Here is a 20,000-nt window from a genome sequence, read left to right as displayed (position 1 = left end):
AATGCACCATGGCTGCCTCTCAAAAATGGCAACCTATTCCGTATTTAGTGCAGTACTTTTAACCAGGCCCCATAGGGCTCTGGACAAAAGTAGTGCACTACATAAGGAAGTGGGTGTCATTCGGGAGTATCAATAGTTTTCTTTCTCTAGGAAATAAGAGATCTATGGGTTTACGTTAGGTGCCATGAATCAATTTCCAGTTTCACACCACCACACACCTGAGACCACTGTCTGTCAGTGAGGGCAGGGAAAATGTACCCACATTTCTTTCAAAAGTATTTTGTGTTTGCATAGCCTGGTTTTAGATCTGGTTGTGCTGTCTTGCCAACCCCTTTGGCATGCGTGACAATGAATGTAAGAGCTAAAAAAACAAACAGCACAAACAGATCTGGGATCAGGCTAGGGTTTTTAAGACTCTACCTGAGGAAAGACAAGGCTGGTCCCAGAGGGTGTTAATTCACACATGTTTAAATGTGTGCCCTACTGTATATGAGCTGTGTGAATGGTATTGTGTAATTAGCCAACTTTGAGGCCTCAGTTGCGCCTTATGTGAGACTTAGGTTGACTGCCACTAAAGATCACCGAGCTAAGGCACTGCAACGTCAGTTAAAAGAGAATCTGCAACACGTACTGATGAAGACACACACAGACCTCTGCCTTAGCGAACATGTGCAGATCGAGTCGGAGCGCAGTTAGACAGTTGCAGCGTAAACACACAACGATCACAGTATGGTATTCCAATATGAAAAGCAACTAGGGATTGTGCTCTGAACTTTCACTAACATATAGCTACTGACAAACCAACAAGCTGCTGAACCACTGCTCTGATGTGCAACACTAATCAATAGTCTCTGTACAGCAGCAGCCGCTGAGGGATTCCAATGAAACCAGTTTTAAACATTTCTGTAGCAAATTGAGTTACAAAACCCATGATGCACCGGCAAAAATCAACTATCATTCTGAGGATGTATAGCGTCTTATTTTAAATACATTGTACATTTGCACCTGTATTTTGTATATTTTCACCCCAAATTTGAATTAAAGAAATGCATCCAGATTAAATTATTTTCTTACAATTTTTCCTTTACCTAGAGGAGTAGTAAATGTAGTAAATGCTAAATTAATATAAATTAATATATTCCCTTTTATGCCTTCAGAATGAGGTTCTTATCCTCAAACAACCCCTTTACCTCACTGAGCATTCTCATTACCAAAACGGATAAAAAGCTCAAATTGGGAAAAAGTTTGATTTCATTTTATTATAATTTTATAATTTCATTTTAAATTAAAAAAAAAATCACAGTGCTATGTTTAACTCAGGACTTTTCATTAGGGGAGCAATGTAAAAAAGAATCATATAGAAATGTATTTGTTTATAACTTTTTTGGACTGTTGAGGTAATGAGAATGTTGTGGAAATTGTGGTAAAAGGCATAATATCTGATCAAAAAACATAATTATGAGATAGATAAGTACAGATCCTAATCTCAGTGATCCAAGAGGATGTTTAGCGAAAAATTCTAATAATTTTAGGATCAAACGTTAGTTTCGGGAGAATGACTATACACAACAATACACTGGGCTCCAACAGCCAAACGACTGCATCCAGTCAGTGATTAGTGCTTTTTCAGCACAGGAGAGATTCAGAGATTCAGTGTTTAACAGTCACATGTACAGGGATGCAGGTGTGATTGCTAGGTACAGTGAAAATCTTAGGCAGGACTAAGTGAAATAAAATAATGAACATGGTAATAAAAAAAATCAAGAGACAAACAAGAGTGAGGGTATCAGTCTGTGTGTGTTTGTAGGAGATTCAGGTACACATACACACACACCACTTCTTCATGACTGTGTACACAGGGTTTGTTGATAAATGTACAGGCCCCCCCCATCTTGGCAGTGTAGAGACATTTCTGAATATTTAAGCCGATTTTCTGCAACTCTACAACATTTTGCCATGGCTAATGCTGTGTTCTATTTGCTTTAACGTAACAAAATCAATACTGATAAAATTAATTGTTTTTGGAATTTAAAATTCTCCCTGACTGTCTAGCTTTAATTTAGGTGATTGTTACCTCTCAAATATTATATTACTCAAAAAATATATAGGTCCATTATCCATTACATGGCAGCAGTAACCGAAAAGTCGCTGGTTCGAATCTCCGAACTGACTAGGTGAAAAATCTGTTGATGTGCCCTTGAGGAAGGCACTTAACCCTAATTGCTCCTGTAAATCGCTCTGGATAAGAGCGTCTGCTAAATGACTGAAATGTTAAATGTAAAATGAGTTGCAGGTTAAAGCTGGGTCTACACTGATTGGCCATCGTGTGTGATAATCAGATCCCAGACCTGTGATTAGTGGCAACATCAACTTCAACTGAGTGGGTGTGTGACCCCTGTTGAGACATTTGCCGTCTGTCTTACCCTGACATCGGTGGCGTCCCCATGGCGGATGTTACTGGCCCATGTGCTGTGCTCGCTGTTGCTCTCGAAGTGATGGAAGACCTTCAGGACCCTGTCTGGAGCCCCGGGGGCTCGCTCTGTGGCCGTGCCTGTGCCCGCGCTGAGGCGCGACTTGGCCCCCCCAGCCAGGGCGTGGTTGAGGTTGGGGTCCAGGTATGCTGTCGCCATGCCTTTGCTGTGCGCTAGGTGTCTGTCATATTCTGTAAGTGAGAGAGAGAGCGAGAGAAAAAAGAACCGTAGAATTAGAATTCCTGCTATAATCATATGGGGAAACTCAAAATGGCCACCAGTTCACCCATTATGGCATCGTTGACTTGACTGGGGATCCCAGTTCTACTCATATTCATTCTATGGTTACACACTGGGTGAGAACACAGTAGAAACATCACACATCATCCCTGAAATATAAAGCATGGGAAGTCAACATTTTCTCTCAACAACCTTGACTGAGCCTCTAATAAACATTTCTTTATGAATGAATTATGATACATTTTTCACCGTGCTGCATAATTCTATCAGCAAGTTGAAGGTGTGAAAAGGGTTCATAATGCACAATGCAGCAAGGTGTGACAAAGTGTAACAGTCTTTCCTCACACTTCACACACTGAGAAGGAGCAGAGAACTCCAGAATTACCTGACACACCACATCTCACTATAATAACCTGACACACCACATTACTCACTATAATAACATAATTACCTGACACACCACATCTCACTATACTAACAGAATTACCTGACACACCACATCTCACTATAATAACAGAATTACCTGACACACCACATTACTCACTATAATAACAGAATTACCTGACACACCACATCTCACTATAATAACATAATTACCTGACACACCACATCTCACTATAATAACAGAATTACCTGACACACCACATCTCACTATAATAACAGAATTACCTGACACACCACATTACTCACTATAATAACAGAATTACCTGACACACCACATCTCACTATAATAACATAATTACCTGACACACCACGTCTCACTATAATAACAGAATTACCTGACACACCACATCTCACTATACTAACAGAATTACCTGACACACCACATCTCACTATAATAACAGAATTACCTGACACACCACATCTCACTATAATAACAGAATTACCTGACACACCACATCTCACTATAATAACAGAATTACCTGACACACCACATCACTCACTATAATAACAGAATTACCTGACACACCACATCTCACTATAATAACAGAATTACCTGACACACCACATCTCACTATAATTACCTGACACACCACATTACTCACTATAATAACATAATAACCTGACACACCACATTACTCACTATAATAACAGAATTACCTGACACACCACATCTCACTATAATAACAGAATTACCTGACACACCACATTACTCACTATAATAACATAATAACCTGACACACCACATTACTCACTATAATAACAGAATTACCTGACACACCACATCTCACTATAATAACAGAATTACCTGACACACCACATTACTCACTATAATAACAGAATTACCTGACACACCACATCTCACTATAATTACCTGACACACCACGTCTCACTATAATAACATAATAACCTGACACACCACATTACTCACTATAATAACATAATTACCTGACACACCACATCTCACTATAATAACATAATTACCTGACACACCACATCTCACTATAATAACATAATTACCTGACACACCACATCTCACTATAATAACATAATAACCTGACACACCACATCTCACTATAATAACAGAATTACCTGACACACCACATCTCACTATAATTACCTGACACACCACATCTCACTATAATAACAGAATTACCTGACACACCACGTCTCACTATAATAACATAATTACAAGACACACCACGTCTCACTATAATAACATAATAACCTGACACACCACATTACTCACTATAATAACATAATTACCTGACACACCACATCTCACTATAATAACATAATAACCTGACACACCACATCTCACTATAATAACATAATTACCTGACACACCACATCTCACTATAATAACAGAATTACCTGACACACCACATCTCACTATAATTACATAATTACCTGACACACCACATCTCACTATAATAACAGAATTACCTGACACACCACATCTCACTATAATTACATAATTACCTGACACACCACATCTCACTATAATTACATAATTACCTGACACACCACATCTCACTATAATTACCTGACACACCACGTCTCACTATAATAACATAATAACCTGACACACCACATTACTCACTATAATAACATAATTACCTGACACACCACATCTCACTATAATAACATAATTACCTGACACACCACATCTCACTATAATAACATAATTACCTGACACACCACATCTCACTATAATAACATAATAACCTGACACACCACATCTCACTATAATAACAGAATTACCTGACACACCACATCTCACTATAATTACCTGACACACCACATCTCACTATAATAACATAATTACCTGACACACCACGTCTCACTATAATAACATAATTACAAGACACACCACGTCTCACTATAATAACATAATAACCTGACACACCACATTACTCACTATAATAACATAATTACCTGACACACCACATCTCACTATAATAACATAATTACCTGACACACCACATCTCACTATAATAACCTGACACACCACATCTCACTATAATAACAGAATTACCTGACACACCACATCACTCACTATAATAACATAATTACCTGACACACCACATCTCACTATAATAACAGAATTACCTGACACACCACATCTCACTATAATAACCTGACACACCACATCTCACTATAATAACAGAATTACCTGACACACCACATCACTCACTATAATAACATAATTACCTGACACACCACATCTCACTATAATAACATAATTACCTGACACACCACATCTCACTATAATAACATAATAACCTGACACACCACATTACTCACTATAATAACAGAATTACCTGACACACCACATTACTCACTATAATAACATAATTACCTGACACACCACGTCTCACTATAATAACATAATAACCTGACACACCACATTACTCACTATAATAACAGAATTACCTGACACACCACATCTCACTATAATAACATAATTACCTGACACACCACATTACTCACTATAATAACATAATTACCTGACACACCACATCTCACTATAATAACAGAATTACCTGACACACCACATCTCACTATAATTACCTGACACACCACATCTCACTATAACAATTTAACTTTTAACAAGGCACACCTTTTATTCTACAACATAGAAAATAGTAAAATAAAGAAAAACCCTTGAATGAGTAGGTGTGTCCAAACTTTTGACTGGTACTGTACTTCAACTGGTGTGGAGCTGTTGGGGGAATATACTACAACTAGTGTGGAGCTGTTGGGGGAATATACTACAACTAGTGTGGAGCTGTTGGGGGAATATACTACAACTAGTGTGGAGCTGTTGGGGGAATATACTACAACTAGTGTGGAGCTGTTGGGGGAATATACTACAACTAGTGTGGAGCTGTTGGGGGAATATACTACAACTAGTGTGGAGCTGTTGGGGGAATATACTACAACTAGTGTGGAGCTGTTGGGGGAATATACTACAACTGGTGTGGAGCTGTTGGGGGAATATACTACAACTAGTGTGGAGCTGTTGGGGGAATATACTACAACTGGTGTGGAGCTGTTGGGGGAATATACTACAACTGGTGTGGAGCTGTTGGGGGAATATACTACAACTGGTGTGGAGCTGTTGGGGGAATATACTACAACTGGTGTGGAGCTGTTGGGGGAATATACTACAACTAGTGTGGAGCTGTTGGGGGAATATACTACAACTGGTGTGGAGCTGTTGGGGGAATATACTACAACTAGTGTGGAGCTGTTGGGGGAATATACTACAACTAGTGTGGAGCTGTTGGGGGAATATACTACAACTAGTGTGGAGCTGTTGGGGGAATATACTACAACTAGTGTGGAGCTGTTGGGGGAATATACTACAACTAGTGTGGAGCTGTTGGGGGAATATACTACAACTAGTGTGGAGCTGTTGGGGGAATATACTACAACTAGTGTGGAGCTGTTGGGGGAATATACTACAACTAGTGTGGAGCTGTTGGGGGAATATACTACAACTAGTGTGGAGCTGTTGGGGGAATATACTACAACTAGTGTGGAGCTGTTGGGGGAATATACTACAACTAGTGTGGAGCTGTTGGGGGAATATACTACAACTAGTGTGGAGCTGTTGGGGGAATATACTACAACTAGTGTGGAGCTGTTGGGGGAATATACTACAACTAGTGTGGAGCTGTTGGGGGAATATACTACAACTAGTGTGGAGCTGTTGGGGGAATATACTACAACTAGTGTGGAGCTGTTGGGGGAATATACTACAACTAGTGTGGAGCTGTTGGGGGAATATACTACAACTAGTGTGGAGCTGTTGGGGGAATATACTACAACTAGTGTGGAGCTGTTGGGGGAATATACTACAACTAGTGTGGAGCTGTTGGGGGAATATACTACAACTAGTGTGGAGCTGTTGGGGGAATATACTACAACTAGTGTGGAGCTGTTGGGGGAATATACTACAACTGGTGTGGAGCTGTTGGGGGAATATACTACAACTGGTGTGGAGCTGTTGGGGGAATATACTACAACTGGTGTGGAGCTGTTGGGGGAATATACTACAACTGGTGTGGAGCTGTTGGGGGAATATACTACAACTGGTGTGGAGCTGTTGGGGGAATATACTACAACTGGTGTGGAGCTGTTGGGGGAATATACTACAACTGGTGTGGAGCTGTTGGGGGAATATACTACAACTGGTGTGGAGCTGTTGGGGGAATATACTACAACTAGTGTGGAGCTGTTGGGGGAATATACTACAACTAGTGTGGAGCTGTTGGGGGAATATACTACAACTAGTGTGGAGCTGTTGGGGGAATATACTACAACTAGTGTGGAGCTGTTGGGGGAATATACTACAACTAGTGTGGAGCTGTTGGGGGAATATACTACAACTAGTGTGGAGCTGTTGGGGGAATATACTACAACTAGTGTGGAGCTGTTGGGGGAATATACTACAACTAGTGTGGAGCTGTTGGGGGAATATACTACAACTAGTGTGGAGCTGTTGGGGGAATATACTACAACTAGTGTGGAGCTGTTGGGGGAATATACTACAACTAGTGTGGAGCTGTTGGGGGAATATACTACAACTAGTGTGGAGCTGTTGGGGGAATATACTACAACTAGTGTGGAGCTGTTGGGGGAATATACTACAACTAGTGTGGAGCTGTTGGGGGAATATACTACAACTAGTGTGGAGCTGTTGGGGGAATATACTACAACTAGTGTGGAGCTGTTGGGGGAATATACTACAACTAGTGTGGAGCTGTTGGGGGAATATACTACAACTAGTGTGGAGCTGTTGGGGGAATATACTACAACTAGTGTGGAGCTGTTGGGGGAATATACTACAACTAGTGTGGAGCTGTTGGGGGAATATACTACAACTAGTGTGGAGCTGTTGGGGGAATATACTACAACTAGTGTGGAGCTGTTGGGGGAATATACTACAACTAGTGTGGAGCTGTTGGGGGAATATACTACAACTGGTGTGGAGCTGTTGGGGGAATATACTACAACTAGTGTGGAGCTGTTGGGGGAATATACTACAACTAGTGTGGAGCTGTTGGGGGAATATACTACAACTAGTGTGGAGCTGTTGGGGGAATATACTACAACTAGTGTGGAGCTGTTGGGGGAATATACTACAACTAGTGTGGAGCTGTTGGGGGAATATACTACAACTAGTGTGGAGCTGTTGGGGGAATATACTACAACTAGTGTGGAGCTGTTGGGGGAATATACTACAACTAGTGTGGAGCTGTTGGGGGAATATACTACAACTAGTGTGGAGCTGTTGGGGGAATATACTACAACTAGTGTGGAGCTGTTGGGGGAATATACTACAACTAGTGTGGAGCTGTTGGGGGAATATACTACAACTAGTGTGGAGCTGTTGGGGGAATATACTACAACTAGTGTGGAGCTGTTGGGGGAATATACTACAACTAGTGTGGAGCTGTTGGGGGAATATACTACAACTAGTGTGGAGCTGTTGGGGGAATATACTACAACTAGTGTGGAGCTGTTGGGGGAATATACTACAACTAGTGTGGAGCTGTTGGGGGAATATACTACAACTAGTGTGGAGCTGTTGGGGGAATATACTACAACTAGTGTGGAGCTGTTGGGGGAATATACTACAACTGGTGTGGAGCTGTTGGGGGAATATACTACAACTAGTGTGGAGCTGTTGGGGGAATATACTACAACTGGTGTGGAGCTGTTGGGGGAATATACTACAACTGGTGTGGAGCTGTTGGGGGAATATACTACAACTGGTGTGGAGCTGTTGGGGGAATATACTACAACTAGTGTGGATCTGTTGGGGGAATATACTACAACTAGTGTGGAGCTGTTGGGGGAATATACTACAACTGGTGTGGAGCTGTTGGGGGAATATACTACAACTGGTGTGGAGCTGTTGGGGGAATATACTACAACTGGTGTGGAGCTGTTGGGGGAATATACTACAACTGGTGTGGAGCTGTTGGGGGAATATACTACAACTGGTGTGGAGCTGTTGGGGGAATATACTACAACTGGTGTGGAGCTGTTGGGGGAATATACTACAACTGGTGTGGAGCTGTTGGGGGAATATACTACAACTAGTGTGGAGCTGTTGGGGGAATATACTACAACTAGTGTGGAGCTGTTGGGGGAATATACTACAACTAGTGTGGAGCTGTTGGGGGAATATACTACAACTAGTGTGGAGCTGTTGGGGGAATATACTACAACTAGTGTGGAGCTGTTGGGGGAATATACTACAACTAGTGTGGAGCTGTTGGGGGAATATACTACAACTAGTGTGGAGCTGTTGGGGGAATATACTACAACTAGTGTGGAGCTGTTGGGGGAATATACTACAACTAGTGTGGAGCTGTTGGGGGAATATACTACAACTAGTGTGGAGCTGTTGGGGGAATATACTACAACTAGTGTGGAGCTGTTGGGGGAATATACTACAACTAGTGTGGAGCTGTTGGGGGAATATACTACAACTAGTGTGGAGCTGTTGGGGGAATATACTACAACTAGTGTGGAGCTGTTGGGGGAATATACTACAACTGGTGTGGAGCTGTTGGGGGAATATACTACAACTGGTGTGGAGCTGTTGGGGGAATATACTACAACTAGTGTGGAGCTGTTGGGGGAATATACTACAACTAGTGTGGAGCTGTTGGGGGAATATACTACAACTAGTGTGGAGCTGTTGGGGGAATATACTACAACTAGTGTGGAGCTGTTGGGGGAATATACTACAACTAGTGTGGAGCTGTTGGGGGAATATACTACAACTGGTGTGGAGCTGTTGGGGGAATATACTACAACTAGTGTGGAGCTGTTGGGGGAATATACTACAACTAGTGTGGAGCTGTTGGGGGAATATACTACAACTAGTGTGGAGCTGTTGGGGGAATATACTACAACTAGTGTGGATCTGTTGGGGGAATATACTACAACTAGTGTGGAGCTGTTGGGGGAATATACTACAACTGGTGTGGAGCTGTTGGGGGAATATACTACAACTGGTGTGGAGCTGTTGGGGGAATATACTACAACTGGTGTGGAGCTGTTGGGGGAATATACTACAACTAGTGTGGAGCTGTTGGGGGAATATACTACAACTAGTGTGGAGCTGTTGGGGGAATATACTACAACTAGTGTGGAGCTGTTGGGGGAATATACTACAACTAGTGTGGAGCTGTTGGGGGAATATACTACAACTAGTGTGGAGCTGTTGGGGGAATATACTACAACTAGTGTGGAGCTGTTGGGGGAATATACTACAACTAGTGTGGAGCTGTTGGGGGAATATACTACAACTAGTGTGGAGCTGTTGGGGGAATATACTACAACTAGTGTGGAGCTGTTGGGGGAATATACTACAACTAGTGTGGAGCTGTTGGGGGAATATACTACAACTAGTGTGGAGCTGTTGGGGGAATATACTACAACTAGTGTGGAGCTGTTGGGGGAATATACTACAACTAGTGTGGAGCTGTTGGGGGAATATACTACAACTAGTGTGGAGCTGTTGGGGGAATATACTACAACTGGTGTGGAGCTGTTGGGGGAATATACTACAACTAGTGTGGAGCTGTTGGGGGAATATACTACATCTAGTGTGGAGCTGTTGGGGGAATATACTACAACTAGTGTGGAGCTGTTGGGGGAATATACTACAACTAGTGTGGAGCTGTTGGGGGAATATACTACAACTAGTGTGGAGCTGTTGGGGGAATATACTACAACTAGTGTGGAGCTGTTGGGGGAATATACTACAACTAGTGTGGAGCTGTTGGGGGAATATACTACAACTGGTGTGGAGCTGTTGGGGGAATATACTACAACTAGTGTGGAGCTGTTGGGGGAATATACTACAACTAGTGTGGAGCTGTTGGGGGAATATACTACAACTAGTGTGGAGCTGTTGGGGGAATATACTACAACTAGTGTGGAGCTGTTGGGGGAATATACTACAACTAGTGTGGAGCTGTTGGGGGAATATACTACAACTAGTGTGGAGCTGTTGGGGGAATATACTACAACTAGTGTGGAGCTGTTGGGGGAATATACTACAACTAGTGTGGAGCTGTTGGGGGAATATACTACAACTAGTGTGGAGCTGTTGGGGGAATATACTACAACTAGTGTGGAGCTGTTGGGGGAATATACTACAACTAGTGTGGAGCTGTTGGGGGAATATACTACATGTGCATTCAGCTTGTGTCAGCAGCACTGTTCCCTCTATGTGGCTGGAAAAGCCCAAAATAACCTCCCCTGGTAGAAGTGAGAGTGCACCCACATAGTGACTAAGCACCGGTCGATGGAAAACAGGAGACTTCTACTGGATTTGGCCTCCAATGAAATGCCACAGATACAAGGTTGAGCATGTGAGCTTTAAAGAGAGCTGCAGAGTTAAAATATGTTTACTTAATACATTTAAAAGGACTGTAATGGATACAAGGATTGGCAGCAGTGCAGTCCATTTGAGAACGGACGGTGGGCATTGCACCACAGCACTGGCTACAGTACGAAAACAGCAGGGGGACTAGCTTTAAGTGCACTGCTTTTATTTTTTTCATCCTGGCGTCCACGAGCCGAAGGCGCTAGGCAACAGTAAGTCACAGACAGTGTGCACTGCAGTACTGACTGACACTGCTCTTTTTAATCAGTTAATCTCCCGGTCTGAGCTGGGGTCTGGCCTGTTACTTCAGACAGGGTACACACAGGTCTGAGCTGGGGTCTGGCCTGTTACTTCAGACAGGGTACACACAGGTCTGAGCTGGGGTCTGGCCTGTTACTTCAGACAGGGTACACACAGGTCTGAGCTGGGGTCTGGCCTGCTACTTCAGACAGGGTACACACAGGTCTGAGCTGGGGTCTGGCCTGTTACTTCAGACAGGGTACACACAGGTCTGAGCTGGGGTCTGGCCTGTTACTTCAGACAGGGTATACACAGACACACAGGGCTGAGCTGGGGTCTGGCCTGTTACTTCAGACAGGGTACACACAGGTCTGAGCTGGGGTCTGGCCTGTTACTTCAGACAGGGTACACACAGGTCTGAGCTGGGGTCTGGCCTGTTACTTCAGACAGGGTATACACAGACACACAGGGCTGAGCTGGGGTCTGGCCTGTTACTTCAGACAGGGTACACACAGGTCTGAGCTGGGGTCTGGCCTGTTACTTCAGACAGGGTACACACAGGTCTGAGCTGGGGTCTGGCCTGTTACTTCAGACAGGGTACACACAGGTCTGAGCTGGGGTCTGGCCTGTTACTTCAGACAGGGTACACACAGGTCTGAGCTGGGGTCTGGCCTGTTACTTCAGACAGGGTACACACAGGTCTGAGCTGGGGTCTGGCCTGTTACTTCAGACAGGGTACACACAGACACACAGGTCTGAGCTGAGGTCTGGCCTGTTACTTCAGACAGGGTACACACAGACATACAGGGCTGAGCTGAGGTCTGGCCTGTTACTTCAGACAGGGTACACACAGACACACAGGGCTGAGCTGGGGTCTGGCCTGTTACTTCAGACAGGGTACACACAGGTCTGAGCTGGGGTCTGGCCTGTTACTTCAGACAGGGTACACACAGACACACAGGGCTGAGCTGGGGTCTGGCCTGTTACTTCAGACAGGGTACACACAGGTCTGAGCTGGGGTCTGGCCTGTTACTTCAACAGGGTACACACAGGTCTGAGCTGGGGTCTGGCCTGTTACTTCAGACAGGGTACACACAGACACACAGGGCTGAGCTGGGGTCTGGCCTGTTACTTCAGACAGGGTACACACAGGTCTGAGCTGGGGTCTGGCCTGTTACTTCAGACAGGGTATACACAGAGCTGGGCTGTCAGATGCCTGGCTAGTATCAAACCAACACACACTAAGCTGAGCCTCTCTCTCTCTCCAGGGGCCAGGGTGGGTGTGTGTGTGGACGCATGTGTGTGTGGATGTGTGTGTGTGTGTGTGGACGTCTGTGTGTGTGGACGTGTGTGTGTGTGTGTGTGTGTGTGAGCAATATGGGGCACAAGATGTAATCTCTGCTACATTGCTGCTGGACAGTGTGTTCTGTTTGTCCATGTTATTAACAGGCATTAGATGATGGTCTACATCCAGGGAACAGGAGGACAGAACACGCCCCTGTGGTGAGGCGTCGCAGGACAGACCAGTCACACACACAGAGAGAAAGGTAGTTAGCACTGGGGATGGGGGGTTTATACTCTAAGTTGAATTTATTTGCACCAAAGAAAACAAGTATTAAACAACAATACATATAAAAAAAGCTGTGCAGGTTGGAAGCCCAAGGCTCGCCAAGCCACCCCACGCCACGCCACGCCACGCACCTAAATAAAAAAGCTGTGCAGGTTGGAAGCCCAAGGCTCGCCAAGCCACGCCACGCCACGCCACGCCACGCCACGCACCTAAATAAAAAAGCTGTGCCGGCACCGCACGGCACCGCACCACACACCACCACACCACACTACACTACACCACACCACACCACACTACACCACTGTAAGTACCTCAATAAAAAAGGTTTGTTAGAACAGACACCCAAACCTACTAATTCTAAAATGTATAAATCAATTTATAAGTAATCACGAAAAAAACAAATAGTATTTGTTTTGTCTAAATGTGTGTGTGCATGTGTGCAATAATTAGGCTATATGGAGGAGATTACTGAGTAGTTTGGTTCATCAGGCTGACCCCCAGTCTACATGGAGGAGATTACTGAGTAGTTTGGTTCATCAGGCTGACCCCCAGTCTTCATGGAGGAGATTACTGAGTAGTTTGGTTCATCAGGCTGACCCCCAGTCTACATGGAGGAGATTACTGAGTAGTTTGGTTCATCAGGCTGACCCCCAGTCTTCATGGAGGAGATTACTGAGTAGTTTGGTTCATCAGGCTGACCCCCAGTCTTCATGGAGGAGATTACTGAGTAGTTTGGTTCATCAGGCTGACCCCCAGTCTACATGGAGGAGATTACTGAGTAGTTTGGTTCATCAGGCTGACCCCCAGTCTTCATGGAGGAGATTACTGAGTAGTTTGGTTCATCAGGCTGACCTCCAGTCTACATGGAGGAGATTACTGAGTAGTTTGGTCCATCAGGCTGACCCCCAGTCTACATGGAGGAGATTACTGAGTAGTTTGGTTCATCAGGCTGACCTCCAGTCTACATGGAGGAGATTACTGAGTAGTTTGGTTCATCAGGCTGACCCCCAGTCTACATGGAGGAGATTACTGAGTAGTTTGGTTCATCAGGCTGACCCCCAGTCTTCGCTTGAAGTTGTTGAGGGACGATGATGTTTTGGCAATGTGAAGATAAGAATTCCAGAGTATGGTACCTCTGTATCTGATAGAGAATTGACTATGTGAGGTATGGCAGTGGGCAGGGTAAAGGTTATCACAGTGTCTTGTGTTATATAGATGGGCTTCAGAATGAACCTGGAAGAATCCATTGAAGGGTTTAGGTAACCTGTCTGGGAGATATGACTATTTGTAGATAAAAGTGCATAATTGGTGTACATTAATGTCTTAAATAGACAAGATATTGAGTTTCTTAAAACAAAGTTGCAGATGGAGCCAGGTAATTACCAGAGGTTGCTAGTCTTGCAAACGTATTTTGTGATGAGTTATTTGTGTAGGTAGGAAGCATAGGTATTGGCCCAGACAATATTACAGTAAATGAGATATGGGTCAATAAAGCTACAGTATAGAGTTGAGAAGCAAGGCTGATGAACCAAACCACTAACCTTTCTGATGATACCAGATTTCCTTACTTTGCTGCAGACAAATGAAATATGATCTTTCCAGGACGTTTCATCAATTAGACCTCAGAGGAATCTACTAGGCATGACTTGTTCAATTTCATTCCCACCAATTGAGATTCTGGCTCATTTTTTTGGGATACAATATTTATTATTCTTACTAGTGAATAAAGTTACATTTAAAGATAATTTGTTTATCTGGAACCATTCAGAACATTTGGCCGTGCTGAGTTGGATTCATTAACCAGTGAATCAAAATTCTTATGTGATAAAATCTAATTGGTATCATCAGCTAAGAGAATGGGAGGTACAGTAGAAGACAGAGCAGCTAAGTCATTGATATAGATTAGGAATTAAGGTCTAATTACCGAACCCTGTGGGACGCCACAGGATATCTTGGCCCTGGTAGATGCACAGACGTTTGCATAAACAAATTGTTCTCTATCATAAACATAACTATATCACAAATGATATGTATAATCATGAAAAACTTAATTATGCAATTTAGAATGTAATATTTCATGATCAACTGTGTCATTTGGATCAATCTAAAATGATGCCAAGAGAGTATTCATTATTGTTTCTCTATTTTCTTTGACAGAGATGAACCCACATTCACAAAAAAAGTTATTAAATTCACGTGAAATAACATCAGGGTCATTATAGGTCTTATTTCCAACAATACATTGAGATGAAATAGTTGATAGATCATTTTTCTTGTTGACTTTATAAGGATTCTGTCACGGGTGTTGTTGGAAGCAGACCAAAGTGCAGCGTGGAGAGCATACATTTTATTTAATTTTAAAAAGTCGCCAACAAAACCACCGTGAAGCTTACAGGGCTAAGTGCCACAAACAAAGTTAACTACCCACACTGAAAGGAGGGAAAAAGGGCTACCTAAGTATGATTCCCAATCGGAGACAACGATAGACAGCTGTCCTGATTGAGAACCATACCCGGGCCAAAACATAGAAATAAAGAAACCTAGAAAACAAAACATAGAATGCCCACCCCCACATCACACCCTGACCTAACCAAATAGAGAAATAAAATGTCTCTCTAAGGTCAGCGCGTGACAGATTCTTGGAATTTGTTAGGAAAATATACTTGTGGGGATATAGGTAGGTGAGTTAATTTATTGTCAAACTTTTTGTAATTTGCTAAATTCAGGGGAGAGGAATTTGTGAGACACACAAAAAAAACAAAAAAAAAATGTAACTGAATTTTTTGAGACCAGTTGTAAACTGAGGTTTCCAGAAACCATCTGCTGCTCTCTTACGTGACTTAACTAAGGGAAAGCAGTGGTGAAATACAGAATTGAAAGATGTGCGAAAAGTCTGGTAAACAGACTCCATATCGGCCTGATTATTAAAAAAATCCCATGAAATATCATCAAATCAACATCTTAAAACGCTTTTGTTAAATGTAATGCTAATAACCTTTCCCATATGTTCATTTCTAGCTGCAAAAGACAAGTGGACAATTAGAATGTGGTCACCAATGTCCGTATAAACCATAGCTATATTAGCCACATTATTCAAATCATTTGTCAACATATGATCAATAAGGGTGTCAGGTGAACTGGTCAGTCTGTGGTTTTATAGATGAGGGGATACAGGTGAACTGGTCAGTCTGTGGGCTTATAGATGAGGGGATACAGGTGAACTGGTCAGTCTGTGGGCTTATAGATGAGGTGATACAGGTGAACTGGTCAGTCTGTGGGCTTATAGATGAGGTGATACAGGTGAACTGGTCAGTCTGTGGGCTTATAGATGAGGGGATACAGGTGAACTGGTCAGTCTGTGGGCTTATAGATGAGGGGATAGTGATGAACTGGTCAGTCTGTGGGCTTATAGATGAGGGGATACAGGTGAACTGGTCAGTCTGTGGGCTTATAGATGAGGTGATACAGGTGAACTGGTCAGTCTGTGGGCTTATAGATGAGGGGATACAGGTGAACTGGTCAGTCTGTGGGCTTATAGATGAGGGGATACAGGTGAACTGGTCAGTCTGTGGGCTTATAGATGAGGTGATACAGGTGAACTGGTCAGTCTGTGGGCTTATAGATGAGGGGATACAGGTGAACTGGTCAGTCTGTGGTTTTATAGATGAGGGGATACAGGTGAACTGGTCAGTCTGTGGTCTTATAGATGAGGGGATACAGGTGAACTGGTCAGTCTGTGGTCTTATAGATGAGGGGATACAGGTGAACTGGTCAGTCTGTGGTCTTATAGATGAGGGGATACAGGTGAACTGGTCAGTCTGTGGTCTTATAGATGAGGGGACACAGATAGCTGAAGTATAAAGTATTCAACAAGTCAGATGTCAGTGTGTGGTTCTCACTTTTAAATAAGTTTGTTGTGATCACCCAATAGAAAAGTAATTTTAGCTTCATTATTAATAAAATCCAAGTGTGATGCAAGAATATTAATGAAACTACCAATGTCAGACTTGGGTGGCCGATAGATAATTCCAATTACCACTTTATTTACCACAAAAGTTACAGGAGGGCATTTCTATGAAAAGAGATTCAACATCAATGTTATCAGATGTAAGTCCAACTCTTAAAACAGTTATGAACAAAAATGGACGCTCCTCCTCCCACTCTTGATGTTCTACAGCGGTGAACATCATTATATGGAGACATGTCATAAAGCCTGGATGTCTCTTCAGTCAACCATGTTTCTGAAAGGGCAACAATGGAACATTCATGACTGAGAGAAGACAGATAATGAACAAGGGGGGTCGTGATTTTTTAGGAAGAATGCAAACGTTTAAAAAAAAGTCACAAATTGGCTTGTTTTGGAATTAGATAAGCGATTTATTAATATCTAATGGTTAGAGACTATGTTATCAGGGTTGATATCGTTGGCTTCATTAATATCTAATGGGTTAGAGACCATGTTATCAGGGTTGATATCCTTGGTTTCATTAATATCTAATGGGTTAGAGACCATGTTATCAGGGTTGATATCCTTGGTTTCATTAATATCTAATGGGTTAGAGACCATGTTATCAGGGTTGATATCCTTGGTTTCATTAATATCTAATGGGTTAAAGACCATGTTATCAGGGTTGATATCCTTGGCTTCATTAATATCTAATGGGTTAGAGACCATGTTATCAGGGTTGATATCCTTGGCTTCATTAATATCTAATGGGTTAGAGACCATGTTATCAGGGTTGATATCCTGCCCAACTAAGAGAGATACACAGTGGGAATCATCCAGAGAGTGGAAAGGAAACAGAAATGCATGCCTCACATGTCCAATACAACCACACATTTGGTGTTAGTTTGATCAATGGGGTGCACTTCCTATGGAAGCCACATTGACACAGTCCTCATAACACCACTGAAGACTATAAGAACAGTGTGTGTTCTAGGTCACGAGGCTAGGTGAAACACATGAACAAAGTAGAATAAATATGTGTGTCTGTCTATGTGTGTGTGTGTGGGTGTGTGTGTGTGTGAGTCAGTTGACTATAGCGGAGTCACTTGCCATAGGCCTTACAAGAGGCGGGGTGAACGACCAGCTGATCATACTTCAGGTATGTGATGTTACCTTTCTTCTGTTCTTGAATTAGTCATGGCAGCAGTTCCTTTCTTTTGATGTTTACCTTTTCGGAAAAGTCTAAATTGATGAAGATTTTGGTCCCCTTCAGGCACTTGGCTCTCCTGAGAATCCCCTCCTTGTCTTTGAACCTCAGTAGTTTCACCACTATAGATCTGGGCAATCTATTGGGGAAGAAAGTGCCATTGCTATGCACCCTCTCCATCTCTATGAGTTTAGGATCCAGTTTGAGTTGATCTGGCCCTCTCCATCTCCATGAGTTTAGGATCCAGTTTGAGTTGATCTGGCCCTCTCCATCTCCATCAGTTTAGGATCCAGTTTGAGTTGATCTGGCCCTCTCCATCTCCATCAGTTTAGGATCCAGTTTGAGTTAATCTGGCCCTCTTCATCAGTTTAGGATCCAGTTTGAGTTGATCTGGCCCTCTCCATCTCCATCAGTTTAGGATCCAGTTTGAGTTGATCTGGCCCTCTCCATCTCCATCAGTTTAGGATCCAGTTTGAGTTAATCTGGCCCTCTTCATCAGTTTAGGATCCAGTTTGAGTTGATCTGGCCCTCTCCATCTCCATCAGTTTAGGATCCAGTTTGTGATGATCTGCCAGGAGTTTCTTGACCTTGATTTCTGTGTCATGCCAAGACTGTTTCAGTCTTTACATCCTCAATTCCATCAATTAAAATGTTATTGCGCCTCGATTGATTTTCGAGGTAGTCTCCTTTGGGAAGAGTGCTTGTCAAGTGTTAGGAAAATTGCGACATCCTCAGACATGGTTTTGAATGTGGTCTGGCTGGTGACATTTGCACCCTTTAGCTCCTGCGCGGTGTCCAAACTGTGTTTACATTTCATTACATCCTTAAACAGATCATGAACCCTTTTGTTGGTAGAAAACAAAGAGTTACAGGAAGGACTTCAAAGTTATTTTCCTACTGATTGTCACGCCCTGTGACTAGGGTGGGCGTTCTATGTTCTTTTTTCTATGTTTTTGTATTTCTTTGTTTTTGGCCGGGTATGGTTCTCAATCAGGGACAGCTGTCTATTGTTGTCTCTGATTGAGAACCATACTTTAGTAGCTCTTGCCCACATGGGTTTTGTGGGTAGTTGTTTTCTGCTGTGTGTCTGTACCAGCCAGAACTGTTTCGGTCATTCTCCTTGTTATTTCAGTGTTCATTTAATAAATATGGACACATATCACGCTGCACCTTGGTCCTCTCCTTCCAACAAACGTTACACTGATCTATTAGCCAGTTGAATCCTATCTACACTACCCCAGGCAGTTGAATCCTATCTACACTACCCCAGCCAGTTGAATCATATCTACACTACCCTAGCCAGTTGAATCATATCTACACTACCCCAGCCAGTTGAATCCTATCAACACTACCCCAGCCAGTTGAATCATATCTACACTACCCCAGCCAGTTGAATCATATCTACACTACCCCAGCCAGTTGAATCATATCTACACTACCCCAGCCAGTTGAATCATATCTACACT

At 42.8% G+C, this 20,000-nt stretch overlaps 1 protein-coding gene across 13 annotated transcripts in view; it reads right to left on the bottom strand.

The window, feature by feature from the left end:
- LOC110496881 (focal adhesion kinase 1) overlaps positions 1–20,000 on the bottom strand; it is a 235,348-nt gene that overhangs the window by 114,916 nt on the left and 100,432 nt on the right. For all 13 annotated transcript variants that reach the window (XM_036953483.1, XM_036953484.1, XM_036953479.1 and 10 more), the window contains one exon: positions 2,424–2,662. In XM_036953483.1, the coding sequence (XP_036809378.1) occupies positions 2,424–2,630 (207 nt within the window). In that variant the 5' untranslated portion in view covers positions 2,631–2,662. The remainder of the gene's footprint in view (positions 1–2,423; positions 2,663–20,000) is intronic.

This window comes from Oncorhynchus mykiss, chromosome 18 (genome assembly GCF_013265735.2).
Source record: "Oncorhynchus mykiss isolate Arlee chromosome 18, USDA_OmykA_1.1, whole genome shotgun sequence".
NCBI lineage: Eukaryota > Metazoa > Chordata > Actinopteri > Salmoniformes > Salmonidae > Oncorhynchus > Oncorhynchus mykiss.
This window is presented reverse-complemented; position numbering and strand designations above follow the sequence as displayed.